This window comes from Didymella exigua, assembly GCF_010094145.1.
Source record: "Didymella exigua CBS 183.55 unplaced genomic scaffold M421scaffold_10, whole genome shotgun sequence".
NCBI lineage: Eukaryota > Fungi > Ascomycota > Dothideomycetes > Pleosporales > Didymellaceae > Didymella > Didymella exigua.
The window spans coordinates 431,620-458,988 of record NW_022984784.1 but is presented as its reverse complement, the minus strand read 5'-3'; the positions used below and the strand labels follow the sequence as shown (position 1 = coordinate 458,988).

The 27,369-nt window shown below is 57.7% G+C and overlaps 9 protein-coding genes across 9 annotated transcripts; 5 read left to right on the top strand and 4 right to left on the bottom strand.

Moving 5' to 3' along the window:
* The first annotated feature begins 110 nt into the window (after positions 1-110).
* Positions 111-2,280, top strand: M421DRAFT_419470 (T-complex protein 1 subunit beta). The gene is made up of 3 exons (XM_033592127.1): positions 111-181; positions 237-385; positions 442-2,280. Exons 1-3 carry the CDS (start codon positions 179-181, stop codon positions 1,874-1,876), a joined length of 1,587 nt encoding a protein of 528 aa, XP_033449937.1. The 5' UTR covers positions 111-178; the 3' UTR covers positions 1,877-2,280.
* A 1,074-nt stretch (positions 2,281-3,354) lies between these two features.
* On the top strand, positions 3,355-7,054 carry M421DRAFT_60165 (uncharacterized protein; the record flags this gene model as incomplete). The annotated part of the gene is made up of 3 exons (XM_033595758.1): positions 3,355-5,117; positions 5,214-5,745; positions 5,798-7,054. 3 exons carry the CDS (start codon positions 3,355-3,357, stop codon positions 7,052-7,054), a joined length of 3,552 nt encoding a protein of 1,183 aa, XP_033449936.1.
* A 485-nt stretch (positions 7,055-7,539) lies between these two features.
* M421DRAFT_60150 (uncharacterized protein) lies at positions 7,540-10,225 on the top strand (the record flags this gene model as incomplete). The annotated part of the gene is made up of 3 exons (XM_033595753.1): positions 7,540-8,003; positions 8,056-9,792; positions 9,880-10,225. 3 exons carry the CDS (start codon positions 7,540-7,542, stop codon positions 10,223-10,225), a joined length of 2,547 nt encoding a protein of 848 aa, XP_033449935.1.
* A 247-nt stretch (positions 10,226-10,472) lies between these two features.
* M421DRAFT_59950 (26S proteasome subunit P45) lies at positions 10,473-11,745 on the bottom strand (the record flags this gene model as incomplete). The annotated part of the gene is made up of 3 exons (XM_033595732.1): positions 10,473-10,593; positions 10,644-11,487; positions 11,535-11,745. The coding sequence occupies 3 exons, from the start codon at positions 11,743-11,745 to the stop codon at positions 10,473-10,475; spliced, it is 1,176 nt and encodes a 391-aa protein (XP_033449934.1).
* A 470-nt stretch (positions 11,746-12,215) lies between these two features.
* M421DRAFT_419466 (WD40 repeat-like protein) lies at positions 12,216-14,425 on the top strand. Its single transcript, XM_033592126.1, has one exon. It carries the CDS (start codon positions 12,250-12,252, stop codon positions 14,029-14,031), a length of 1,782 nt encoding a protein of 593 aa, XP_033449933.1. The 5' UTR covers positions 12,216-12,249; the 3' UTR covers positions 14,032-14,425.
* Positions 14,370-16,742, top strand: M421DRAFT_389430 (uncharacterized protein; the record flags this gene model as incomplete). Its single annotated transcript, XM_033589966.1, has 2 exons — positions 14,370-16,529; positions 16,605-16,742. The coding sequence occupies exons 1-2, from the start codon at positions 14,709-14,711 to the stop codon at positions 16,740-16,742; spliced, it is 1,959 nt and encodes a 652-aa protein (XP_033449932.1). The 5' UTR covers positions 14,370-14,708.
* Positions 16,743-16,884: 142 nt separating this feature from the next.
* Positions 16,885-19,204, bottom strand: M421DRAFT_419464 (MFS general substrate transporter). The gene is made up of 4 exons (XM_033592125.1): positions 18,855-19,204; positions 17,488-18,790; positions 17,263-17,433; positions 16,885-17,165 (listed from the first exon to the last, which is right to left on the bottom strand). Exons 1-4 carry the CDS (start codon positions 19,038-19,040, stop codon positions 17,044-17,046), a joined length of 1,782 nt encoding a protein of 593 aa, XP_033449931.1. The 5' UTR covers positions 19,041-19,204; the 3' UTR covers positions 16,885-17,043.
* Positions 19,205-19,843: 639 nt separating this feature from the next.
* M421DRAFT_60061 (Serine/threonine-protein kinase atg1) lies at positions 19,844-22,916 on the bottom strand (the record flags this gene model as incomplete). The annotated part of the gene is made up of 3 exons (XM_033595742.1): positions 19,844-19,989; positions 20,036-22,664; positions 22,764-22,916. 3 exons carry the CDS (start codon positions 22,914-22,916, stop codon positions 19,844-19,846), a joined length of 2,928 nt encoding a protein of 975 aa, XP_033449930.1.
* A 2,632-nt stretch (positions 22,917-25,548) lies between these two features.
* On the bottom strand, positions 25,549-27,175 carry M421DRAFT_126542 (cytochrome c1, mitochondrial precursor). Its single transcript, XM_033587339.1, has 5 exons — positions 26,988-27,175; positions 26,695-26,852; positions 26,543-26,605; positions 25,893-26,492; positions 25,549-25,837 (listed from the first exon to the last, which is right to left on the bottom strand). The coding sequence occupies exons 1-5, from the start codon at positions 27,069-27,071 to the stop codon at positions 25,723-25,725; spliced, it is 1,020 nt and encodes a 339-aa protein (XP_033449929.1). The 5' UTR covers positions 27,072-27,175; the 3' UTR covers positions 25,549-25,722.
* Between the last annotated feature and the right edge of the window lie 194 nt (positions 27,176-27,369).

The following is a 27,369-nucleotide window of genomic DNA, read 5'->3' as shown; positions in this document are numbered from 1 at the left end:
GAGCTGTGTTGTGCACTGAAAGCTCTCGGAGCTCCAGGCTGCGAGGAAGGCACGGGCCCGGATCCAAACAGTGCAAAATCGCGGGCAACTCGAAAAAGTCGCGTCCGCAGGCCACCACAGCCTGCAACCCCACATCCCCTTAGATACCCCTCCTTGCTTGTTTACCACCACTCGCAAGATGGTATGTCCCTGCGTAATCTGCGAAAACAGCTCGTCCGCTAACAATACCGCTGCAGTCGAACCCCACTCAGATCTTTGCGGACGATGTCACGGAGGAGAAGGGCGAGAATGCGCGTCTCTCCGCATTCGTAGGAGCCATCGCCGTCGGCGACTTGGTCAAGAGCACACTGGGGCCGAAGGGAATGGATAAGATCCTTCAGTCTGCGTACGAACCCTCCACCACGAATACTCCGGTAAAGCCAAACTCACGCAAATACACAGCTCCACAGGCGAGATATTGGTCACAAACGACGGCGCTACCATTCTGAAGGCCATTGCCCTCGACAACGCTGCCGCAAAAGTGCTTGTCAATATCTCGAAAGTCCAGGACGACGAAGTTGGTGACGGCACAACCTCAGTCACCGTGCTTGCCGCAGAGCTCCTCCGCGAAGCCGAAAAGCTTGTCGACCAGAAGATCCACCCCCAGACAATCATCGAGGGCTACAGGATAGCGAGCAAAGCGGCGCTGACCGCTCTCGAGAGGATTGCAACAGATCGCAGCCACGATCAGGATGCTTTCAGGAACGACCTCGAGGCTATTGCAAGGACAACACTTAGCTCCAAGGTCCTGAGTCAGGACCGCGACCAGTTCTCCAAGCTCGCAGTCGACGCCGTTCTCAAGCTAGGCGGCTCGACCGACCTCACACACATCCAGATCATCAAGAAGGCAGGAGGAAAGCTCAAGGACTCGTACCTTGACGATGGCTTCATTCTGGACAAGAAGTTCGGTGTGAACCAGCCCAAGAGGATAGAGAACGCTAAGATCCTGGTTGCAAACACATCAATGGACACAGACAAGATCAAGATCTTTGGCGCCAGGGTGAAGGTCGACTCCACAGGCAAGCTGGCCGAACTGGAGAAGGCAGAACGCGAGAAGATGAGGGCCAAGGTCGAGCGTATCAAGGCACACGGCATCAACTGCTTCGTCAACCGACAGTTGATCTACAACTGGCCAGAGCAGCTCTTCGCAGATGCCGGCATCTGCTCCATTGAGCACGCAGACTTCGACGGCGTCGAGCGATTGGCACTTGTCACCGGCGGAGAGATCACATCGACTTTCGACCACCCAGACCAGGTCAAGATCGGCGAGTGCGACCTGATCGAGGAGGTTATCATTGGCGAGGACACCCTTATCAGGTTCTCTGGTGTCAAGGCAGGCAGGGCCTGTACGGTTGTGCTCCGTGGTGCTACCGAGCAGCTTCTCGATGAGGCTGAACGATCGTTACACGACGCCCTTGCGGTTCTGTCACAAACAGTCAAGGAGCCCAGGACAACACTTGGTGGTGGATGTGCGGAGATGAACATGGCCAAGGCCGTTGCCGAGGCTGCGCAGAACGTGGAGGGCAAGAAGGCCATCGCCGTCGAGTCATTTGGCAAGGCGCTGCAGCAGCTACCCACCATTCTGGCTGACAACGCAGGTCTTGACTCCAGCGACCTCGTTACACGGCTTCGAAAGGCGGTCTACTCGGGTCTCACCAGTTCAGGACTCGACCTGATGTCGCCTAGTGGCGGTATTGCGGATATGAGGGAGTTGGGTGTCGTCGAGAGCTACAAGCTCAAGCGCGCAGTCGTCTCCTCGGCATCAGAGGCCGCAGAGCTGCTCCTGCGTGTCGACAACATCATCAGGTCAGCTCCTCGTCGTCGCGAGCGCATGTAAGCTTGCTGTACGATGTGTGACCCCAGCATGATAGCACAATGGCTCAGACGAAGTGTACATCACGAAACGAAATTCATGCCGTCAAAGACGTTGGCCAGTTCCTACACGTGATGACAGTGATTGGTGTGGGCACGAAGCTAGCATTAGGTGAGGAGCTCGAATCGGACATGACGTCTGCAGACGGGTGGCTGGGCATAGGAGAAGTTGTGTTTCACGATTCAGACCTTGCATATGTACACCCTCGCTCGACAGTTTCACATGCCTGGTACAAAGTCAACACGAACTGCAGGGAGCGGTAGTGTTAATAGAAGCGCTCAAGCCATTGACTGTGATTAACTGTACCGAACGCCGCCGGGCATATGTCAGCTCGTGTCAAAACCCTCGAAGTATGACCGAAATGCTCTTCCGCCTCGTACGGCACCTGAGAGCCGCCGATGAGCCTTTCAGCATTCGCACACCCACGATTACAATGATGCAAATGACATTGTAAGATTATGATCCTTTGCCAATTTGTATGCGTGATAGAGCGCTACGATATTCAAGACAAATGTTGCAAATTGCATGTGTTGTGTTAGCAACATGAGCTGTGGAGTGCACAGACGTAGCTCATCGGCGGCTCTCGATGCAGTAGTGTCTCGCTTCTAGGAGTCAAGAGCGAGTCGGTGTTAGAGCCAACGAGATGTATCGAACCAGCTGCAGACGATGACGGGACCCGGTGTTTGACAGAGTTCACACCTTGCCGTTATCGAGTGATGCAAGGACTCGAGTATCGAGCTATTCCTTCCATCGTGACGATTTTAGTTGATGATCCAATGGCTCAAGTAGATGGAGGGATGTCTTCAGGGCAGCCAAGGCAGTTTTTGGAAAACGGCCAGGTTTGCACCGTGCCATGGCAGAAATGCGTGAGCACACACGTGCAAGCAGTGGCAGCAATGGAGCCCAATGCAGGAGAAGCTGCAGCGACGCAGGGCCGATGCAGATAGTTGCTGATCTGGTGTAGGGCCGATGCTCTGGAGTTCTGGGTGAACGAAGGGCTCACGTTGGGAAATCATGGCTCGCCCAGCTGTCACACAAAGGACCCTTCGCCCGCGAACTCTTCACCGTCGACCCTTACAAGCAACGAAAACGATCGTTACCATCATTCTCCCATCGTTACCGTCTCCGAGAGGCCTTCAGCCTTACACATGCTCTAGCGCCGCGGGGATCATCTAAAATTCTAAATCTGGGAAGATCAGGGCAGCCTTCCGCTTGTTAGCCCACCCCGGCCCCCAAGCCCTCTCGGCCTTCTCCTAACGTTCCGCTCCGAGAGGCCCGGTCGCACGTTCAGCTCCCCGCGCGCCATTAATATCGAGGCTTAGAAGGCATCCATCGTCTCAGTCTTCTACCACGCCATCCCTTGCCCATCGATGCCCCATCACCTCCACCGCCACAGCTTGCCTCAGGCATCGCCGCCCGCATCGTAGACGACGCCGACCACCATGCCACGCCCGCGCCGGCCGCCGGGTGCTGGCCTCACGCTCACGACGATCCTGGCAATCGTCATCCTTGGACCGTCGCTCCTCGCCGTCGCTCAGCAGCAGCAACAGCCGCCCCGCAGTGTGCTTGCACACACAATCCACCCCAACCAGGGGAAATCCACCCACGCACAGGAGAGTGCCGGCCGCGTCGCCAGGCACCGACCGAACTCTCCCGTCTTTGCCCAGGATGAGAGCGCCCTAGCAACACATGTCTCCTCTGCTCCAGCGGTCTCCGCTGTCAGAGCCCCCTCTGCCGCCAACGCAGCCACAGGTGCCCTCGCACCGAGTGCGCGTTCCCTGCAGGACTGGGAAGTTGAGGACTTTGTTCTCTTGGCGACCGTCGACGGCCGCATCCACGCACGAGATCGATACACAGGACAGGAGATATGGGAGCTGACCGGCCAGCCCATGCTCGAGACCATCTACAACGGCAACGGATCGGACGATGCCGGAAAGCTCCAGGACCAGCCGTTTGTCTGGATCGTGGAACCCAAGGAAGACGGAGCCCTCTACTTCCTCACGCCCGGCCCCTACCCGGCCCTCCACAGGCTAGGCATGACTGTAAAGCAACTCGCCAACATGGCGCCCTACTCCAGCGAAGACCCTGCGCTCCCAGTCGTCTACAATGTCGAGAAGTCTACCTTCATGCTCGTTGTTGAGGCCGCGTCAGGGAAGATCAAGAAGAGCTTCAGCCCCAGCGGAACATACTCGGTCGACGACGAGAGCTGTGCCCCCCAAGGCAGAGACTACTTCCACGCGCAGGAGCGGGAATGCTCAGGATCCATCAACCTCGGACAGACGCAGTACACGATCAGCATCCACAATAAGCAGAGCAACGAGCACATCTGCACCATCAAGTATGCAGAGTGGGCACCAAACAACCGCGATCGCGACCTGCAGATACAGTACTCAAGCACCATGGACAACCAATACATCTACAGCAGGTACAACGGACAGGTGATGGCTCTTGACCACAATCGACTCGGCAAGTCTCGCGGCAAGCCTGTGTTTACGCAGAACCTGCCATATCCCGTAGCACGTGTGTTTGACGTTGCTCGACCCATGAACGACGACTCGCCTGAGCCTGCCTTGATTCTGCTCCCACAGCCCGCGGGCAAGGTAGGATCAGAGGAGAGGGCTAAGCATGTATGGCTGAACACCACCGATACCGGAGCTTGGTACGCGCTCTCAGAGCAGAACTATCCTGTGGTGACAGATGGTGCACCAGACGCTCCCTGCTACGAGTACAAAGACCTGCTCGACTGGGATGGCCCTCACTCGCTTCCGGACCAGCAGAACTTAGTAGGAGTACACAAGCTGGACCAAAGGCTTGAAACGCCATCGAGGTATCTTGCAATTGCTGCTCCTACTGCATATCATGCCGAGGAAGGTCAGCCTGTTTCTCGACCGCCGGAGACTTCGCCGATGGAAAGGCCAGCAATCGACCCACCGCCCCGTACTGAGACCATGATCGAGACACGAGCCGCCGCTGTCTACACCATCCTTCTCTGTTTCTTGGTCATGGCTGGAACCGTATCGGTCATGAAGTATCCTCCCCAGCTCGACAAGCTTGTGAGCCTCTTCAATAAATCACCTGAGGTTCGCAAGGCCAAGGAGGTTCCAATTACATACTCTTCGCCTACAATCTCTGAGGCGGAGTTCAAGCCAGGCAGCCAGGCAGAGTACAAGCCTGAAGTGCAGCCAGAAGCGCAGCTCGAGGCAAAGTCTGAAGTCAGGCCAGAGACAAAGCATGAAGGCATCCCAGACACCTTGTCAGCGGACACGGCGCCTGTCGTGGAATATGTTGCTGAAGCTGTAAGCCCATCCGAGCCAGTTCAGGAGGCTGCTGTAGAGGCGTCTGTCGCCGCAGAAGCCAAGGAGAGGAAAGTCGTCAGCTTTGACATACCGGACGATGACGAGGCGGAACTCTCCCTCTCGAGAACCACCACCATCGAACAATCGTCGCCAACAGAGGGCGACTCTGATGACGCCACCCAAGTTTCATCTGAGAAGACTTCTTCTGCAGTCAACGGCACTACTGACAGCGCCATACAAGATCCTAATGGCGCTCTTGCCACCCCAACCAAGAAGAAGAAGACGCACAGGGGCAAGCGTGGTGGTCGCAAGCTCAACAAAAATCAGCAAAAAGAAGAGGACGATGTCGACCGTATCGTTGACGCTGCCAAGAAGCTCGACCCGCCCCCATCTCTACATCCCGACGAAGTCACCATGAATGGCGACGATATGCAGGATGTCTCCAACATGAAGAGAATTGGCAAACTTACCATTGACCAAGATAAACTTCTCGGTAATGGAAGTGGTGGCACCTTTGTTTTCGAAGGCAAGTGGAACGTAAGTATAGATATCTTCAAGCTGATAGGATTCGACCTAAACATTTACTCAGGACCGCGACGTGGCCATCAAGCGAATGCTGCCCCAATACTTTGGGCTGGCTGAGCAAGAAGTCAAGCTTCTTCAGGAGAGCGATCTGCATCCTAACGTCATCCGCTACTTTGATGATGAGAAGGACGAAAATTTCCTGTACATCGCTGTGGAGATGTGCCAGGCCAGTCTGTTTGACCTGTTTAGAGACGGCAGGCCTGGCGAGGATCTCACCGATACTCAACGACGCCTTGTCAACGAGATCAACAGAGACGTTCCACGTACGCTGTACCAGCTTGCGAATGGTCTTAACCACCTGCACAGCCTGAGGATCATTCACCGCGACATCAAGCCTCAGAACATCTTGATTGCCTACCCTCAACGAACCCAGAACAAGGGCCCACGTCTGGTGATTTCTGACTTCGGGCTCTGTAAAACCTTGCCAGACAACGTCAGTACCCTCATCGGTACTACTGGCAATGCTGGTACTGTCGGGTGGAAGGCTCCTGAGTTGATATCACAGCCAAGGGACGTGGACAGAGGCAGCTCAACTGGCTATTCCCGCGACTCCTCTACATCTACCGATCCTGTCGCACAAGGTGTCAAGCGAGCCGTAGACATCTTCTCACTTGGTTGCGTGTTCTACTACGTTCTCACGAACGGTTCTCACCCCTTCGATGACGAGGAAGGCTGGATGCAGATGCGTGAGTACAACATCAAGAAGGAGAAGGCCAATCTTGAGGGTCTTCGCTTGGGCGATGATTCGGAAGAGCCGTACTGGCTCATTCAGTGGATGTTGAAGACTCGCCCTGAAGATCGCCCCACTGCTCTGCAGGTCATGAACCATCCGTTCTTCTGGTCAGCCGAGAAGCGTCTGAACTTCCTCTGCGACTGTTCCGATCACTGGGAGCGTGAGCCACGTGATCCTCCGTCTAACCACCTGACAATCCTCGAAGACTGGGCCGAAGAGATCTTGGATCATAGAATGAACTTCCTCGCAAAGCTCGACAAAGCGTTCATCGACTCGCTCGGAAAACAGCGCAAGTACACCGGAGACCGGATCCTGGATCTGCTTCGTGCGCTCAGGAACAAGAAGAATCATTACGAAGATATGGACGAGCATGTGAAAGCTAAGGTCGGCCCGTTGCCTCACGGATATCTGAGGTACTGGACTACCAAGTTCCCAACGCTCCTCATGTCATGTTACGAGGCTGTTCAGCAATGTGGTCTTCAGGAAGCGTCCAGGTTCAGGCCGTATTTTGAGGGGCAGGTAATGTAATTACGAGTATTGTATGTAGCCTGGCGTTGCCGTGTTCGAAACGACGGGAGGCGTGTTTACTATGCATAGCTTAGGCGTCAAATACCATTATTGCACCAGCATACTTCCCTGTCAACCACCAGGTTGTGCAAATTGATCACATTGTGTTCCCTGAGTTGGTGAAAATGGATTGCCCTGCTGCGGCCTTGGAACGCGTCAATCAGAGATTTGACCCCCACCTACTGAAAATAGCCCTGGCCGCCAGGGCACCGCCAACTTGCCAAGTTTCATTACTGTGTTCGGAATCCTGACTTGCGCTAAACATGAGACGGAGACCGATTCGCTCAGATTTAGGTACAAGCCTCATCTCCTCCTATTGAAGCGGCGCAGGCGGCGTGAGTTGCTACCGTTTGTTCTCTTTTATTTTCGCACGCAAACGTCTCGCTTTCAGCGTCCGCGCGCACGGCTTTGATGCCGAACGCGCCAACACCATGACCCACAAAATCATGCCAGCCGTCGGGCTGGCTCAAAGCATCCTGCTTCTGGTCGACTTTTCCATCAGGGTCCTGCAGAAGCAGAACAGCATCTACCAGCCCGCCGATTCGGACTCGACGCCCGTCGTCGAAAATGCACAGGTCCTGCAGCGCATCGTCGACAACTTGTTCCGCCTCACGGACGTAATCGAGCTCTCTGATTTGCGGAAACTGGGCGAGGGCAGTAAGAGCAAACTCAGCGAGCCGGCGCAGCAGCTCCTCAAGATCAGCGAGGAGGCCAGGGAGCTGACGAATCCGTTGATTGAGGCCCTCTTGCAGACGCAGGCGAAAGGCAGCTTTGGCGATCCGCGATGGGGCACCGCGCGTGAGGCGCTGTGCGCGTCCGGAGTGTGGAAGGAGCGGGATGTCACGGGTTTGAAGAAGAAACTCCGTGTTGTGAGGAGGGAAGTCGACGTTGCGCTTCTGCTGGCGCTGAGGTGCGCGTGATGCTCCCCCGGGCATTTTGGATCTGCGGCTGACGAATGACAGACAGTATCTCGACCAGTCTGCTGAGACAGGTCTCCCTGTGTTCAGCGAGACAGGGCCGCACACGCCGCACTGGGAGAAGTGGCAGAATGAAGCCCTGGACGCGGTGCATATTAACGAGTGGAAACCCAAGAGCAAGAAGAATGTCGAGGAGTTCTCGAAGCAGGTCGATTCCTTGATTCAGGCAGCCAACGAAGCGCATTTCTGTGATGAGATTTTCGGGAGACTGAATTTTGAAGAGCTGGATCACCGGTTAAATTCGATTGCGGGCCCGCACGAGGGTACGCTTGAGTGGGTGTTTGACGATCAGCATACGGATGAGGGGGGCGTGCTGGAGTGGCTGGGGAATCAGAGGGGAGAGCATCTCTTTTGGATTACGGGGAGACCGGGCGCGGGAAAGACAACGTTGATGAGACACCTTTTCCAGAACGACCGCATCTTTGATTACCTGGAGGCGTGGTCCGGACACGCACCGGGGATTACATCTGGATTCTTCTTCTGGAATTGCGGGACTAAACTGCAGAAGTCTGGACTTGGATTGTTGCGATCGCTTCTGTACGAATCGCTGCAAGACATGATCTACGGACCCTTGGAGGAGGATATGGGGATATTGCAACGCCTTTTTGCGGACAGATGGGAGCAGTTCCGATCCTACGGCGGTGGTCTCGACTCCTTATCACACCCAGAATTACGCCGTGCGTTCGAAGTCATGATCTCGGACGCAAGCAAAAAGTTCCTCTTCATGGTCGACGGACTCGACGAGATCGATGATGCAGGGGATCTGGTAGATGCAATCCCCATGCTCATCAACGCCAGCAAGAAGGAAAACGTCAAGGTCCTCGTCTCAAGTCGGCCGTCACCGGCATTCCAGGAAGCCTTCGACAAGCGCCCAAGGCTCTGGGTAGACGACCACACCACCAGCGACGTGCACGCGTACATCCTGCACAGCTTCAGCCACGACGAGTCACTCCTGAAACTGCGCGGAAACGCCGTTGTACCCGAAGAGATGAACGTCGTCACCCTGCTCTCCGAGACATGCTGCGGCATCTTCCTCTGGGGCATGCTAGCCACCAAATTCCTCCTCCAAGAACTCACGGGCAACGACAACTTCACCACGCTGCAGAACCGCGCCGAGATGCTGCCGTCCGATCTCGACGAACTGCTCTCACACATCCTGTCCAACTTCGAGCCCATCGACCTCGAGCAAGCGTGGAAGATCAGCGTCCTGATCGAGGCCCACGGCTACCCATCCTTGCTCCCCCTATCCTTCGCGCTCAGCAGCGACGAGAAGGCGAGCATATCCGCACACCGCCAGCCGCTGAAGACGGCCGAGATTGCACAGCGGATAGACGACATGCAGCAGATGCTCACATACAAATGCCGGAACCTCTTCGCCATCTTCGACACGCAGCCACCCGAGCACCGAACGCCGTGCATCGACACGCCAGAGGCCTCCAAGGTGACCTACGCACACCGCAGCATCCGCGCCTTCTTCCTCAGCGCGCCCGCGACAAAGGGCAAGCTCACCGTCGCCGACCTGGACACGGCCTGCGCCTGGGCGGCATCGCACCTTCTCACGCTGAAGACGCTGACTCCCCCGTCAACAAGCGGAACAATGCGCGTCTGGCCGTCACTAGCGCCATGCCTCGAAGCCGCGCTGCAGCTGCACGCGCGCGACAACACGCAGCACATGGCGTACACAACAGCGGCGCTGGGGGCCGCGCTCGCGCACCACACACAGTCCCCCAGCAGCTCGAGCAGCAGCTCGCTCGCCAGCTCAAAGCGACCGACGAGCTCGTACCCCAGCGCGCCCGTCGTGCTGACAAGCGACCTCCCGTGCTTCCCCGGGCCGGAAGCGCGACTCGGCGCGCCGCTGGATCTGGCTGTGTTTCTGAACCTGCAGGCGTACGTGGCCGTCACGGCGCCGACGCTGGACCGCAAGACGATTCGCCGCGCGCTGGATTTCAGTGCTGCGATGCGGCGGCGGGTCGGTGTTGGGGGTGAGGCGGTGTGGTTGGGGAGCAAGACGAAGGGAGAGGGGAGGGGGTTGGAGAGGCTGCGGGCCGAGTATGCGAAGAGCAGGGGTGAGATGGAGGCCGTGTGCGAGTACTACGTGCAGGCTGTGCGGTGGGGGAAGAAGGCGCCGGTTTTCGAGGTGGGGGAGGTGGTGTGAAGGGTGGTGTGAAGGGTGGAGCGAGCGTGTTGGCGGCTGCGTGTTTGCGAGTCGTGCGTGGAATTTCGGGCTGTGCATGATATCCTGGGTTGGCTTGCTGGATTGTATCGCGATAGACTGTTTATACGAGGCTTGTGCGCGCAGAGTGTCATTCATCTGCTACCAGTGTCGTATTATCGTACATGATGATCTGTGATGCTCATGCTATCATGCAAAGCCAGCAATAGGCTCTCCTACCCCGCCCCGGCTACAACTTCTGGTAGTCCAGCTTGCCCTCCAGCTTCTTCGATTCTGCCATCTTGCGCACGGCCTTGTTGAAGTCGTCTTGGTTGATCGAATCTCGGTAGTCCTTGATGGCGAACAGGCCGCTGTGCACGTGTTAGCGCTGTTCTGATTCCCCGCGGTTGGCTATACTCACGCTTCTGTGACGACGTTGCGCAGATCGGCACCGTTGAAGCCGTCGCTCATCTTGACGATGCTCTCAAAGTCAATCTCGCCGTCCGTCTGCACGCTCGCCGAGTGGATCTTCATAATCTCGAGACGGCCGACCTCGTTGGGCAGCGAGATCTCAATCTTTCGGTCGAGACGTCCGGCACGCAGCAGGGCGGGGTCGAGTGTGTCTGGTCGATTTGTCGCCATGATGATCTTGGTCTGTCCGAGGTAGTCGAAACCGTCCAGCTGGTTCAGCAGCTCCATCAGTGTGCGCTGTATCTCACGATCGGCCGAGGTGCCCTCGGAGAAGCGTCGTCCGCCAATGGCGTCGATCTCGTCCATGAAGATGATGCAGGGCTCGTGCTCCTTTGCGTAGCCAAACATCTCGCGGATCAGACGCGCCGACTCGCCAATGTACTTGTCGACAATGGCCGACGAGACAACCTTGAGGAAGTTTGTCTCGAGGCTGCTCGCCACAGCACGCGCCAACAGCGTCTTTCCGGTGCCCGGCGGCCCGTACAGCAGGACGCCCTTGGGCGGCTTGATGCCGACTCGCAGGAACAGCTCGGGGTTCTTCAGCGGCAGCTCAATCACCTCTCGCAGCTCGCGGATCTGCTCGTTCAGCCCGCCGATGCCGCCGAAGCTGACCTGGCCGGGGTCCTCGAGCGACATGTTGTAGACGAGCGGGTCGACTTCGCGGGGCAGCATGCGCATGATGGTCAGTGTCGTCATGTCGAGCGCGACGCGCGTGCCCTGCTTCAGCTTCGCCTTGTCGACCTTGGAGCGGCACCCAACGACGTAGCGCGGCCCCGACGACGCCTTGACAATGACTGCCAGTGTCAGCACGCTGCCCGTGCGCGTGGGGGGCAATACCTACACCTCTCCTCGTCCAGCTGCTTCAGCACCTCGCCGATGATCTGGCCGACGCTCTGCAGGGCCTTGATGTTGTCCTCGGACACGTCAAAGTCGTGCTGCAGGCCCTTGATCTCTAACCGCAGGTTCTTGAGCTTTGCCTCCCACTCGCGCGACTCGAGCAGCTTGCCCTTGTAGCCCTCGAGGGCGTGCTCGCGCTCCGGATCGCTGCTCATGGCGGCGGCGATGTGATGTGATGGGGGAACGAGGGAGGAGAGAGAAGAGAAGAGAGAGGAGAGAAGAGGGAGGAGAGAAGAGAGGAGGGAGAAAAGAGAGGAGGGAGGGGAGATGAGGTGGGGGGGAGGTGGCCGTGGGCGGTGGAGGCGGCGGAGAGGCGAGCTCCAGGTGGTGTCGTGTGGACGGTGTTTGCTGTCTATGAAGCGCCGACAGCGTTTCCCGCGCCGAGTAGCAGAAGCGTCCGGATCGAGCGGCCCGGGGTGGAGGACGGTGAAGGGCGATGGCACGGTCAAGGGCGATGGCACGGTCAAGGGCGATGGGCGTGTTTGATGTTCTGCCTCTTGTGAGCGTCCATGCGTCGATACGTCGACGGCCCGTGGAGCTCTCAGCACATCCTAGCGCCGACGTAGTGCTTGGCGTCGGCGTTGTTTTTCTCAACGCCGACGAAAAAGTGCTGCACTCGGCAAAAGTTTTTGGGAGCGCCTTCCTGCACCGCTGCCGCCATGTCCTCGTTCTTCACCACGCCCGCCTCGCAGCGCAAGCGCAAGCGGCCCGACGCCAACTCGACCGTGCCCCGGAAGCGCAGCATTCCCGCCGCCTCGCAGTCGAGAGCCCCCGCCCGCTCTGGGCGCGAGGAGTCCATCACCGAGAGCGAGAGCTCCGACGGCGAGCGCGCAAATGTCTCGGACGACGACGACGCCGCCTCGGAGACGTCGGACGACGAGGGCGAGACGGCGGCCGAGAAGCGTCTGCGATTGGCGCAGCGCTACCTCGACAACATCCGCGGCGAGGTCGAGGAAGAGGTCGGCTTCGACGCCGCGCAGATTGACAAGGACCTGATCGCAGAGAGGCTCAAGGAGGACGTTGCCGAGACCAAGGGCAAGATCTACCGGAACATTGCTGAAAAGCTGGACTTTGAGCATGCGCCACACGTCTTTGGCAAGTCGGGGCTGCAAAAGGCCATTACTGGCTGCGCCGTCCGGTTGCCGTACGCGTGGACGATCAGCAAGGACCTGGTCGTCGAGAAGTGGGAGATTGCAGACCCAGCCACGTACGCGGCAGACGCGCAGCGCGCCTCGAACGTGAGCCCGCGACGGACGCCCAAGAAGCTGTTCTGGCGAAAGGGCGACAAGAACAAGAAGGGCGAGAGGGACTACCTGGGCCACACGGGCGAGATTGTCTCCGTGGCCGTCTCCGACTCTGGCAAATACCTGGCAACCGGCGACAAGCACGCTCGCCTGATCATCTGGGACGCCGAGACGCTGACCCCGCGCAAGCTGTTTACGCGCCATCGAGACGCCGTTCTCTCGCTGTCGTTTAGGCGAGGCACCGAGCAGCTCTTCTCGGGAGGAGCGGACCGCGCAGTCATCGTCTGGAGCGCGCCCGAATCTGCATACATTGAGACGCTGGTCGGACACCAGGACGCAGTCGTTGGGATAGCCGGAGGCGTCGAGGTCAACCAGGAGACGTGTGTCAGCGTGGGAGCGCGTGACCGCACGGCGAGATTGTGGAAGGTCGTCGAGGAGAACCAGCTGGTCTTCCACGGCGGCGGCACAGCGAGGCAGAAGGGACTGGAGAAGCTGCGCAAGGGCCGCTTTGGCAAGGACGTGTCCTATCTCGACGAGAAAGATGCGGACAGGCAGGCCAACGGCGACGGCGACGGCGACGGCGACGGCGACGACGACACACCCATTGCCTACGCCGAGGGCTCGATCGACTGCGTTGCCCTTCTCGACGCCAGTCTCTTCGTCACAGCATCTGACAGCGGCTCGCTGTCACTGTGGTCTGTTCAGAGGAAAAAGCCGCTCTTCACCCGCCCACTGACCCACGGCCGAGACCCAGCACTGCCCGCAGAGGACATGTCGGCCAACGCCGATGCGGCTGCCTCGGGGAAGAAGGGACCACGCCTCCCCAGATACGTCACTGCGCTCGCGACGGTACCGTACGCGGATCTCATCCTCACAGCAAGCTGGGACGGCTGGATACGGGCATGGCGGGTGGGCGCCGACAAGCGTTCCATTGAGCCAGTGGGGAAGGTTGGCCGGGTGCCGGAAGAGGAGGGCGAGGACGGCATCCTCATCCGCGGCATAGTGAACGGTCTGTCGGTGCAGGAGAGGGGCGACAGAGGCAAGGCCGGTCTGTGTGTAGTCGCCGCAGTCGGCAGAGAGCCCAGACTCGCCCGATGGATGTCAGGCAAGGCCAAGAACGGCATCTACGTGTTCGAGGTGCCGCGGAAGGCTCTGCACCAGAACGAGGACGCGGACGCGGACGAGGACGAGGAGTAGAGCGGCGAAAGCAGCTTTCCTCGAGGACGAGGAGCTTGCATTGGAGCGGAGTCTTGCGTCTAGATACCAATACCATTCCGGCATCTGTTCTGACACTCTACTTGGGTGTTCTGACACTCTACTTGGGTATTCTGACGCGTCTTGGCTCTGTGCTTTTCCATTTCTCACCTCAACGCTACATCGCCGAGACTGTCGTTGGGCGACACGTGAGAGCGCGATCTGGCGGTCTGTGACTATGTTCTAGCGCGATCTGGCAGTCTGTGTCTATGTTTAAGCGTGATCTGGTGGTCTATAACTGTGTTCAAGCGTCGTCTGTTGGTCTATAACTATGTTTAAGCGTCATCTGGTAGTCTACAACTATGTTCAAGCGCGATCTGGTGGTCTATAACCATGTTCAAGCGTCATCTGGTGGTCTATAACCATGTTCAAGCGCGATCTGGTGGTCTATAACCATGTTCAAGCGCGATCTGGTGGTCTGTAACCATGTTCAAGCGCGATCTGGTGGTCTATGACCATGTTCAAGCGTCATCTGCCGGTCTGTGTCCATGTTCAAGCGTGGTCTGGCCGCCTACACACCGGTACCGGTACCATGTCCAAGCGCGTTCTGACCATGTTCAACCTTCCATCACGGCGGACAGTCTTTCTGCCAACACGCACCACACAGCCTCTCTGCAGCCATGGCCTCCAACGGATCAGAGTCGCCCAGCAAGACGAAGCGCTCCCGCGCCGAAATGGAGGCGGACGACCAGCACACGAAGGAGCCAGTCGCGCAAGCAAATGACGGTGCGCACACCCCTCGAGACTCGCGCGCAAAGCAGCTGACACGTGCAGACTCGTCGTCCTCGGACGACGATGGTTTCGGTCCTGCGCTCCCCTCGTCCGCGCCGAAGAAGAAGAAGCGCAGGCTGCCGTACGAAAAGCTCTACATTGCTGCGCTGCCCGCCGCCCCACGCTACTCCAAGTCACTGATGCACCGCGACCAATTGGCCTTTACCACCTTCACGCCCTCCACCGACTTCCTGATCACGAGCTCCATCGATGGCGTGGTCAAGTTCTGGAAGAAAGACTTTGGCGGCATCGAGTTTGTCAAGGAGTTCAGCGCGCACACGGGCGAGCTGCGGTCCGTCAATGCCAGCGCGGATGGGCGCAGTTTCGCGACGGCGGGGTCGGACAGGACGGTCAAGATCTTCGACGTCGTCACCTTTGATCTGCTGGCCGTGCTGAGCCTGGACTACAGCCCGCGCGCCGTCTGCTGGGTCCACGGCCGCGGCGCGAGCTTCCCGCAGCTGGCGGTGAGCTCCGAAGACAATTCGTGGATTCGCATATACGACGGGCGCGGCGAGAACCTGGAGCCGCTGCATGTCCTGAAGACGATTCACCGCGCGCCCGTGAGCGTCATGGCGTACAACAGCGCCTACGACTGCGTCGTCAGCGTCGACACCGGCGGCATGGTCGAGTACTGGCAGCCGTCTGGCAGCTTCTCCAAGCCCGGCAACGTCTTCGCCATGAAGTCGTCGACCAACCTCTTTGACTTTAAAAAGGCGAAATGCGTCCCCTCGTCCCTCACAATCTCGCCTTCCGGCCACCAGTTTGCCACCCTCTCCTTCCCCGACCGCAGGATCCGCATCTTCGACTTCCCCACCGCAAAACTGCACCGCACCTACGACGAGTCCATCGAGACCATGACCAGCATGCAGCAAGCCGGCACCGCCGTGCAGGCGCTCGAAGACATTGAGTTTGGGCGTCGCCTGGGCATCGAGCGAGAGCTCGACGCGCCCGCCCTGCGCGCCCGGCAAAACGTCATCTTCGACGAGACGGGCAACTTTGTCCTCTACGGCTCCATGTACGGCATCAAAGTGCTCAACACGCTGACCAACAAGCTCGTCAAACTCTACGGCCGCGAGGAGCCCCTGCGCTCCCTGTGGCTGTCGCTGTACCAGGGCCAGCCGGACAAGAAGCGCGTCACCACGGTCGAAATGGCGGCCTCGGAGAACCCCCTGCTCCAGGAAGCAGAGGCCCGCGACGCCATGCTCGTCGCCACCGCCACGGGCAAAGTGCGCTTCTACACCTACACCAACGAGACCAACACATCCAAGGAGCGAGACGTGCAGAACGAGAAGCCGCGCGACGCCGCGCGCTCCACGGCGGCCGCGCACCACGCCCAGGCCGCCACTGGCACCACAGCCGTCCTGCACACGACCCACGGCGACATCACGCTGCGGCTTTTCCCCGACGCGGCGCCCAAGGCGGTTGAGAACTTTGTCACCCACAGCCGCCGCGGGTACTACAACGGCGTGCTCTTCCACCGCGTGATCCGCAAGTTCATGATCCAGACGGGCGACCCGCTGGGCGACGGCACGGGCGGCGAGTCCATCTGGGGCCGCGACTTTGCGGATGAATTCAGCGCGCTGAAGCACGACAAGCCGTACACGGTGTCCATGGCGAACGCAGGCCCGGGCACCAACGCGAGTCAGTTCTTCATCACCACCGAGAAGACGGTACGTCGTGTTATTTTTTTTTATTTTCTTTTTTTTTTTACCTTTCATGTCGTGTATACATACTGACGTCGATAGCCCTGGCTTGATGGCAAGCACACCATCTTCGGCCGCGCCGTCGGCGGCATGGATGTCGTCCACAGAATCGAGAATGCAAAGTGTTACAAGGAGAAGCCCGAGGAGGACATTACCATCATCAGCATCTCGATATCATAATCGTTGTCATACATCGATCGATATCATATTCGACATCATATTCGATGTCATGTTCGATGTCACGTTCGATGTCATGTTCGATGTCATGTTCGATGTCATGTTCAATGTCACGTTCAATGTCATGTTCGATGTCATGTTCGATGTCATGTTCGATGTCACGTTCGATGTCATATTCGACATCATATATCGATATAGCACATCGATTCGTAGCACATCGATTCATAGCAACGACTGGACATGTTTCGAATGATTACATCAATGCTGGACCGCCGACGGCTCACAGCTGCCCCACACGTACCCATCATCCCCGAGCCTGGCTCCCGCGCGCAAACAAGCCCATGGTGCCATCTGCGATCCAATCCGTCGCCTTGAAGAAGACGTTGTGGCGGTGGAAGAAACTCCTGCTCCTCTTGCCAAACACATCTGTCGCTGTCAGCACGCACGCTTTCCCACTTCAAGTCGTTTGCGGGACAAAACACAGTGGGACGTGGCGGGACGGGTGTAGAACACGGAGACTCACACATGGGAATCGTCAGCGCGCAAATGGCAACCTGCACGCTGCCCAGCGCAACGAACATGTGCTTCGTGTCGCCCGACTCGACGAGCCAGTCGAAGCCCTTGAACGTCAGCCCGAACGAGAAGATGTTCTTGAACACCAGCAGGCACGTGAAGCCTTCGATCGACATGTCGCCTGCGACGTGTTAGCGCGCACTTGCAACCGCAGAGCCAGATGCAGAACACTTACGATGCGCATCCACAATATACAATGCACTCGCGACCGCGCCACAGACCATGCCCATGACCACCATGGCGAAGAAGAAATCAGGCCACAGCCAGCCATAGACGCGGGGCTCGCTGGTCGTCCACCCAAACCCGTACAGCCCCGCGCCGCCCAGAACGAGCTGCGGCACGACGAGCAGCATGCGGAACTCGGGCTCGTACACGCCGCTGTTCCACCGCGTCATCAGCTTCGCGCTCGGATCCGACACCAGCCCTGTCAGTGCGAAGCCCAGAATCGCCCCGATGAAGGCCCCCGTGTACAGGTACCCGGTCTCCAGCTCGCCGAACCACAGCGGCGGGCCCAGGAAGATGGCCGCGAGCGTTACTCCGATGAGCACCGTGAAGCCGATCATCACGCCTTGGATCAGACACGCCCAGAGGATGCCTGGGTGCAGGAACAGCGGGAAGGGCCGGAAGAGGAGCGAGAGGTACGCCTCGTCTGTCTTGCGGCCGTTGAAGAGTTTGACGCTCTGCCAGAATGTGGCTTTGGGCGGGGTCGCAGATGTGGATGCCGTGGGGGGACGCGGGTGGACGAGTTTCTCCTGGAGGTTGTCTGATGGCTCGCCTTGGTCGTAAGGGGGCGGACAGCCAAGACCGGAGTCGTGGGTCTTGCTGTTGCTGCCATAGTCCTCGAGCTCCTGGCCCGGCTGCACGATCAGGTTCCCCATGGTGTCGATGTCGAAGCGCGCATCGCGTTTGTACGCCGTCTCCGGGCAGAAGAAGACGACCAGGGGCAGCAATGCGGCGGCGAAAATCGCAACGAAGTAGAACGTCCACTCGTATCCAATCCGATCCGCAATCAATCCCACAAACACGGGCGTCAGAAATGCGCCCCCGAACAGCGCAAGATTACTCAGCGCCATGCGCAGCCCTCTCTCGTGCACATGGTACAGATCGCCCACACTCGCATTAACCAGCGCTTCAAACGGCGCAAGCCCGACGCCCTGGAAGATTCGCGCCCAGAGGAACGATTTGTAGTTCGGCCCCGTGGCGCCGCCCCATATGCAGCTGAATATCACAATGACGGTGCCGAGGATGTACAGATGGCGTTTCCCCCAGATGCGTGCGCTGGGCACGAAGAGGAATCCCGCGATGCCGACGCCGAGCAGGTGGTAGCCCGTCGCGAGGGCCATGTCGGTGAGCGAGCGCTTGAAGTGGATGGCCAGGGAGACAGTGTTGGCGGCGAGGAGCGGCGACAGGGTGGCTGCGATAACGCTCAGCAGGCTCAGGATGGCGATGATGACGTCGCGCTTCCAGAGCGGCCAGTTCTGCAGACCGTCACTGTCAACACACTGCATGCATCTTGAACGCGTAACGCTGGGGGCGACTCACGAGCGGATCATTGGGGTCGTCCGACGGCTGCGGGACAAGCAGGATCTTGCCCGTCTTGTCGTACTTTAGTGTCTGGCGCGCGACATCCTGCGCGATGCTGCGCTTTCGATCGTCGTCGTTGTCATACACAAAGGCCGTGCCAGGCACATGCTCGAGGTGTTTGTCGTCCAGGATCCCGAGCCCCATAATTACCGTGGAGCACGTCTGGTCAGGGTTCAGATGGTCGTGTTCGGCCTTTTGAAGGCTTATGTATACATTAGATAGTAGTATTCAGATGGATGATAGTATGAGAAAACGACCGCGATTACATGACAGACGGGTGGACGAACAAAGTCAGACGAAGCGGCGCGATTGTTGGCTTGGGCTGATGTCTGCTGGTCGGAGCCGCGGAGCCTTGTGGAGCGCACTCTGGGGGGCATGTGTGGGGCCTGGGCCGATTGCCCTTGCCCGAAAGAGCCGGCTGTTCATGAGTAATGACATGCAGTGACATCCACCAGTAAGGCTGTAGGCATGGCGCCATGGCTGCTAGCAATAATAGGCGACTTATCCGGATAATAATGTATGTTATTCAATTTCGATGCTGTGATCCACTAGGTAGGTGTAACGTCTCTCCCCGGTCACGCTGCTGTCCAGCCCTCAAGTGTCCATTCTAGGTGCTCACTCATCTTCTCCATGCTCGTCGTGTCCATGCTCGTCGTGTTCATGCTCGCACCCTTTGCGCCTGCCCGTACCCAAATTACCGAAAAGCAAACGCCGTATCATGGGAAATGCAAGGTTCGCGATGGTATCTATGCTGATGTATGCTGCTGCGTATGCGCCGCAGAACACCGTGGGTAAAAACTGGCCAAAATGATTAAATAAGAAAAACAATGTGAAGGAGGGGCGTTGTAGCCATAACGCCCCAGTAGCCCACAGAACACCAGTCAAATGCAGTAATTCAATCCGCTTACGATGTTGTGTCGATCTCAAGCAGCTTTCGGTCGAAATGATTATCGTGCAGTGCCGTTGGACGATGGCGAGCTGCGACTGGCAGAATAAGGCGAGGGCGCGCTTGTGATCGAATTCCGCTTCTGTGCTTTCTGGTTCTCCAGCTTCTTCTTCAGTGCTCGGTGTCGTCCTTGCATCTGCTCAAGGACTGTGGACCGTTAGCGATGTTTGTGATTAGATCTCGGGGAACCTACGTTTCTGGATCGACTGTCGATCCTCAGACTCGAGCCCATTGATCTCTTCGCCTTCAAGCTTGCGACTAGACAACTCATCTTCCTCCTCCAAGATTGCCTCGAGCATGAGAATGGCTGTCCAGTAGTTGAGATCGCAGCCTGGCAAATCTGCACTGACAAGTTCGTTCACAGCCGCAGTCCTGCTCATCTCGAGCGCTCGATCGTACATCAGCTTCTCGGCTGTGACGCCGGTGGTCAAAAGTATGTTCTCGGCGGAGCCCACAGTAGTCGCAGAGCCCGACGCGGCTGAGAGATTGGCAGGATGGCTTGGGTGATCATCTGGGAGTTGTTGTTGTGCCTGTTTGAGCTTGCGAGCCACGATCTCAGATTTGATGCAGCATTCGTTGAATCTGTCACGAGTCCAGGAGACGACTCGGTTTAAGCGGTCGGAGTTTGCGGCTGCCCGGCTCATGGCCTCAGGAGACGAGCCACCGCGGCGCTGTCGGTTCCAGTAGCTGCCAGCAACGTCCATGGCCTTGTTGAGCATAGCAAGCGACTTGACATATAAGACCAGGGCCTCTTCTGAGATGATCAAGATGGTCTCCGGTGTCAAATCCTCGTCCTCGTCGTCGTCTTCGATCACGTCGCTACTAGGCTTCCTTGCAATTCCAGATGGGCCCACTCCCAGTGCCTGGTCGCTCGGTGCAACGGGCACCAGCTGCTTATACTTGACCTCTGCAAAGCCATATATGACATGGCTCAGTTGCGCGAGTTCTTCAATCTTCTTGACTGAAGTCGTATCCTCATCCTTTGCTATTGTCTTGCCGCTGTCGCCTACCAGCAGAAGGCTGCTTTGTGCGGTAGGGTATACAGGAAATGCGGCGTAGCCTTGAGGTGGCGAGATGCCCTTCATCATCGGGGGCGAGAGACCGAGACCTCGAATATTCACCATGTTCATTGCCTTTGAGAGCGCAGACGTGGCGCTTTCAAAGCTGGGACGATACTGACGACGCCGCTCGTAAGAGCCAGGTCGCTGGAGGACAGCTGGTGTCTTCTGCTGGATGGATATTGCCCTTGAGGGAACGGTCGCGCCAGTCGTGGATGTTGGCGATCCTTGAGTTGTGGCCCTTCGCCTAAGTGCACCATCGCGAGTGACCATACGATCTCGCTGGGTTTGCGGGCTTGCAGCAATCTCATCAGCAAGAGCGTCGATCTCCACACGACGCTTCTCGACAAACACGAAACCGTCATCCAGGGCTTGGTCTTGAGCAACTCGGTCGGCTGCATCCCTCATGACACCAGTCTCAGTCTTTTGGGGCAGACGCTCGCGCTCCAGATGTTGCTTCAGTCCCGACGAAACTGGAGGTGGGTCATCCTTGGAAAAGCGGCGGCGATGCCCGATAGCCATCGATGGATCCTGCACCATAGGCGGTCGTGCCGGTGCTGACATCGCGTTGGGTAGAGTTGGACGTCGTTGTTCCCGTATGGGTACAGCTGCGCGCTCCTCGATAGGTGCAATGGGAGCATTGCTGGCACGGCGGGTAGTCGAGACGCGAGGAGGTGTACCAGAGAGGTTGCTAGGGCTTGCTCGCGAAGCTGGGCGGAGTGGTGGTGTTCCCATGGAACCAGCTCGGTCCCTGGGCGATCGTGAATAAGGGCTATCTGAGGCGCGCCGTTCCATGTCAGCGGGCATCTTCTGGACGCGCCTAGGCTGCTCAACCGGTTGTTCTAGCTCCGAGGCCTGCATGTTCAGCGGAACGTCTTCGTCGACGAGACCGGGGATCTCCTCGCGAATGACTGGATCAGCAAAGAAGCTCTCGTATGACATGCGCTCGGTAGGCTTGCGCTTCAGCAATGCACGGATGAGAGTCTTCATGGCTCGGCTGGAGACCAGACCTTCTGGGAATCGAATCTGATCCTTGCGTTCTTCAATTTTGCGGAGAAGCTCAACGTGGTTGTTTGCCCTAAAAGGAGGACGTGCAGACATCATCTCGAACAGAACGGTTCCTACGGACCAGAGATCGGCCTTTGCATCATACTTCTCGTATCGCAGGATTTCCGGAGCCATGTACAGAGGCGAACCGCACAGCGTTTCGGCCAGAGAGGTCGTTGGAAGGATCCTGGCAAACCCGAAATCAGCAATCTTTAGCATAGGTAGCGTCTCGATGCCGAGGGCAGGAATTAGCGAGTTGGCATCGGCAGCCAGTGGCATGCGTTCGAGAGTACCGCTCTGCGAGTAGTACACGGCAGACGGATTCAGCAGGAGGTTCTGTGGCTTCAGATCACGGTGGATGTAGTTCTTGGACCTCAGGAATTCCAGAGCGCTGGCCATCTGCTTCGCAAAATGCCTCACCACGACTTCATTCAGTCCGCCGACCGGTGGATTAGGGTATTTCTCGATCATGCGCTGGGTTTGTGGGTGGTTCGTGAGGTCTGCCCGTTTCTTGATGAACGACGAAAGGTCTCCCAGTTCACAGAACTCCATGATGATGTGCATACGAGATGGGGTTTCCTGGCAGTCGATGAGCGAGACAATATGTGGGTGGTGAAGGCTTCGCAGGATCGAGATCTCGGACACGAGGTTGTCTTTGAGCTTCTTGTTTAGCTTGTTCATGTTGACAGACTTTATGGCTACGGAAGCTCGTTTCTCCTGTTCACAAGATGATGTATTAGCGTGTGTTCCATCAGATAGACGTGGTGATGGCCTGCGCCCTTCCCAGGACGTAGTGCTAGTGTGGAGGTGACGCACGATATGTATGCCGCGGTAGACCTCAGCAAAGCTGCCCTTGCCGATGTGCTCCAGGCGCTTGAAGCTGCCGATGATCTGGTCGGTGGAGCCTGATGCGGCCGGCGACGCTGCCGACCTGCGGGGGGCGTAGGCATTTGATGCTGGTACTGCCATGATGGCGGTGCTGGCTAACCAGCCAAGGCCAGCTCCTTCTCAGAGAGCGTGTAGCTGCTCAGCTACCAGCGGAGATGCGGATACAGAGTCGCAGTGAGGACGTTCCACATGGGCTGGCGACGACGTCAGAAGGGCGTGTCAAGGGCGGGGCGTCGTGGGTCGTGCTGTGCTGGGGTCGTCTGCTGAGGCGGCGAGGCGGCGGGCGGAGGTGAGCACCCAGATGTGCAGCGAGGCCGTTGGCGCAGTGTCGCTGGGCTGGGGCAGTCGGCGCGGTGCTATGTAGAAGATATGCGTGCGGGCTCCGAGGTGCCTGGGTGCCTGGGCTGCAGGCGGCCGCGAGCGACTGGCTGGCAATGTTGTCCGGTGAACGGGGCGGAGGTGCAGGCGGACTAGCGACGAGTCGACCTGGAGATGCTGGAGATGCTGGAGGGCGATGGACGGCGGGACGGGGGGGGGAAGAATACACAAATCAGTCTAGAGAGCGGAGGAGACGCAGAGAAAAGGGACGAGTCGAGCTGCAGTGCAGTCGCCGGTGTGATGCATGGATAGTCACCTAGTCACCTAGTCACAGGCCGACGCGCTCCAGGGCTAGTGCGATAGCGATAGCGATAACGCTCAAGCTGCGCTGCACGCGTTGAGGTACATGCGCTTCATGTCTTGAACCACAGCGGACTCAGCAGCAGACCTGACCTATACACAGGATGCGCAGCCCCGCGATATGTATCCTCCAACGCGGATTTGGCGGTATTATTGCTGTCTCGTGGCGCTGTGGTCCCCGCCGGTCCAGAGAGGACAGGTCATGTGGTCGTCCGAATGACGCCTGATGGCGAGCTCGGAGTCGCGCATTGTGCCACGCCAAAGACGTCTCTGCCGCTTGACAGTCGTCGATGCCCTTTCCAAACAGGCAACTGCTATTTTCTGACCGCAGCAGCCGATCGCAGTCATGGCTCTCTGCAGACCATGCCGGCTCGCCGCGCTGCCGATTGTCCTCTTTTGAGCGCGTCACCCTTACTTGGCCAATCAGCGAGCTTGCCGCATCAACGCACTCCCCAGATGCTTATCGTGGGGAAGACTGTCCAAGCACTGCCTGTGCCTGCTCACGGCATTGATAGGCCGCTGGCTCGTCTCGGCCCGTCCTCAACACCCTCTCTGCATGTCGTTTATCATGCAGGAAAGAGAAGCGTAGAGCATTTCGAGTGCCACTGGTCCCTTTCCTGGCCTCGCGCTAAGTCGCCATATCAAAGGCTCCCTCGGCGTATGAAGCTAATCTCGTCCATTCCCAAGCAAAGCAACTCCAGCGACAGCCTCAAGCGCCCGGATGGCGCTGCCAGACGACCAGGGTTCCGCACGAGGCTATAGTCGCCCATCGATTAATCATCCCAATCGGCATGTGGCGGACATTCAGAAGTCATGGCGTGTTTCATTCAGCCTCATGCTAAGCAACACTGACAGCAGCGACATGACCTTCGTACGACCTAAAATTACCTGTGAATGATACCGTTCCAGAGACATGTTCGATCACGCAGGTACGAGGTACAAAGCCGTGGCGAGCCGTCTACGTCATCGATCAACGTCGGACCCCGTCATATGACTTGCAAGAGCCGCCAAATGCTCCACCCCGATCTTCGATCGTTTTAAATGACCTTTTGCAAAACAAGGAGCTATCGCCTTCAATATATGTAGCCTCACACACGCCGACTGCCTGTAGCCGACAGCATTATAATGCCCTAGTAGAACAGCATGTAGTTGTCGGTGCAAGAGCTATGCGCCTGCTGCGAAACATCCTAGGAGACCGTCAGACTAGCAATATCTCAATATAGACTGCAGTAGCAGTTCTTGTTCTAGCAATATGCAGGAGCGTTGGCGTTGGCGAGGGCCCTCGAGTTCAAACCATGATACAGACACCATACAAATCGACAGGCCAGTGCAGTCGGGGTCTACACAGCAAGCACACAACATGTACCGTGGTTTCGAGCTCACCCTCCCGTTATGGGACGGCTCCAAGGTCACGACCGAAAAGACGTCTTTCGTGGCCATGACAGCCCTGGATGCGTGACCTCTTGACTGTGCAGACCGACAGCGTCCCAAAATGCATGAAATCTGTGCAGAAATGTACGAAGTTGACGAGAATCCCTGGGACTTGTTCATCATCGGCAACTTCATCACAAATCCCCATGGGGTTGTCAATCAGATACCGCTTAGTCTGAGCACGTTCAGCTGGCACATTACCGTTTCTCTTCTTACTCAAAAAGAAGTCAATATCCGAAGTTCTTACAATACAAGTGCCGATTCGGACTACATGGTTCAGCAGAGAGCAAGGAATGGAAGACTGCTATTCCACAATCCGAGTGTTCGTGAGCGGTACGTCCAGGTATTTTTCCAATGTAGTGTGTTGAAACGGTGTATCGATGAGACTACGCCGTACAACCACAGTAAATCGTGGGGTAGTTGCTCGTAAACGATCATGTCATGGAGTGTGTCGTCTTTACTGCCGAAGAAATGCGTTCTGTGCTTGATGTCGGCTTGTTGTGCTGTTCGGACTGTCTGCGGTAACGTCTCGTTCGTAGGCTCGTTCGTAAGCTTGCCCCGGCGCATCGAGTCCGAACGCTTAGCACGACTACCCAAACATCAGCGCAATGAGGCGTTTCTAACAAAAGAAAGATAGTTGGGAATTCTAAAGCGTATCACTAAGCTAGAAAGTTCCAGAAATCGTATTTTGGAAGTAGCTGGCACTGTACAAGATATAGAACACACGCTTCCGCTACTCGTCCCGTCCAACTCCTCCGGATGCAAAACTACGCCACGTCTATTGGTTTGTCTTGCCCTGGTTGTTGGGCTTGGGAACGTAGTCGAGAACGCTCTTCTTCGCGGAGGGTGGGCTGTAAAGGATCTTGCGGGACTTGAGCGGTGCCCACTTGTACCTGTGTTGTATGTCAGTCCCGTGATTCCACCGTATTTTCGCCCAGACAAACTGACCTCTTCACCCAAACGCTAAGAGTGAACAACACACTTGTGACGGCCAGGACCTTCCAGCCCATCTTCTTGCGGTCATCCATCTCGGGCTCAGCAGTCCAGTTGAGGAACTCGACAACGTCCTTGGCCATCTGCGATGTCGAGGCGGGTGTTCCATCATCGTACTCGACCAGGTCGTCGTAGAGGACACGGGCCATGGCGATACCGGTTCCGGGGAAGTAGGGGTTGAAGTTGAGACCCTCCGGAACAACAGCACCCGCAGGAGGCTCCTCGGGGTAACCAGTCAACAGGTTGAAGATGTAGTCGACACCACCGTGGCGGGCCTTGACCATGAGCGATAGATCCGGGGGCAGAGCACCGTTGTTGGCAGCGCGGGCAGCCTCGTCGTTCTTGTAGGGAGCGGGCATGTAGTCGGACAGCTTTCCGGGGCGCTTCTCGATGTCGCCCTGGTCGTTGGGCTCGGTGTCGTACTCGTTCTCCTCGGCAAGGACCTTGGCCTCGTCGACGGTCATGATGTTACCGACGAGCGATCGGTAAGGAACACGGGAGATGGAGTGGCAGGACGCGCAGACCTCGCGGTAGACCTGGAAACCACGGCGGAGACTGGGGCTGGTTAGAGCAGAGATGGGCTGACCGGAAGATTGGCCACTTACGCCTGGTGGTCGAAGGTCTTGTTCCACTTGGTATGCTCCCATGGGTACTTAGTGGGGTGAAGACTGTGGGTGTCCTGTCAGCCGCTGCGCAATCCCGAATTTCCCCTGCCGCGATTTCGCCGCAAGCGATTGTCTGTCCCAGGAGCACTCACCCTTCCTCGGCGGGTGTCATAGCATCGGCATTACCTCCGTAGAGGTGGAGGTACCATGCGACGGAACCGATCGAGAAGACGGTGGCGCCAGCGGGGAGGGCGTTGTTCTTCCAGGAAGAGCCAGCTCCCTCGGCGGTGGACGAGGTGGAGGCGGAGCGCTGTATCACCCAATTCGTCAGCATTCGTATCAAGGGGCATTACGGCCCCCGCGACCGGCGTCGCAGGGCCGCAGACAAAGTCGTCGAAGCTTGCGGGAGCCGAGCGGGTCGTGAAGGACTTCCGGGGGGTCGTACCGAAGCTGTCTTGCTGGCAGCATTGCGGGCTGCAGCGCCGGCGGTGCGCGCGTTACGCAGTGCTGATCGAGCCAACATGGTCATGTGAAGGTGGCTCGGGGCCTGCGGAGAGGGGAGAGGGTCGATGGGGTTGACGGCGGTGATGATACCGGACGTTGAGCGCAAGAATCGTGCATCTCGCACTTTCTTGGCAGGTTGGTTATTCAGCACGCAAGTGATTGGTTAGCCGGTTAGCTCGTCGCCATGTTGACCATCCTCACTGGTTGCCGTCTCGTCTATGATAACATCGACTTCAGCTCCCGAGGCAGTTCCGGAATTTCTTGACAGTGTAGTTCTTCATATTCCAATGTATAGGCATATGCTTTGCAGCCTTAGGAAAAGG

Bases quoted from the DNA above. Each gene is read 5' to 3' on its own strand.
- M421DRAFT_419470 (XM_033592127.1), top strand. The intron at 386-441 runs GTACGAACCCTC...GCAAATACACAG, and splicing joins GATAAGATCCTTCAGTCTGC to CTCCACAGGCGAGATATTGG.
- M421DRAFT_419466 (XM_033592126.1), top strand. From the start codon at position 12,250: ATGTCCTCGTTCTTCACCACGCCCGCCTCGCAGCGCAAGCGCAAGCGG.
- M421DRAFT_419464 (XM_033592125.1), bottom strand. From the start codon at position 19,040: ATGGGGCTCGGGATCCTGGACGACAAACACCTCGAGCATGTGCCTGGC. The intron at 18,791-18,854 runs GTGAGTCGCCCC...GACGGTCTGCAG, and splicing joins ACGACCCCAATGATCCGCTC to AACTGGCCGCTCTGGAAGCG. The intron at 17,434-17,487 runs GTAAGTGTTCTG...AACACGTCGCAG, and splicing joins GTATATTGTGGATGCGCATC to GCGACATGTCGATCGAAGGC.
- M421DRAFT_126542 (XM_033587339.1), bottom strand. From the start codon at position 27,071: ATGACCATGTTGGCTCGATCAGCACTGCGTAACGCGCGCACCGCCGGC. The intron at 26,853-26,987 runs GTACGACCCCCC...TGGGTGATACAG, and splicing joins CTGCCAGCAAGACAGCTTCG to CGCTCCGCCTCCACCTCGTC. The intron at 25,838-25,892 runs GTCAGTTTGTCT...CATACAACACAG, and splicing joins CTTAGCGTTTGGGTGAAGAG to GTACAAGTGGGCACCGCTCA.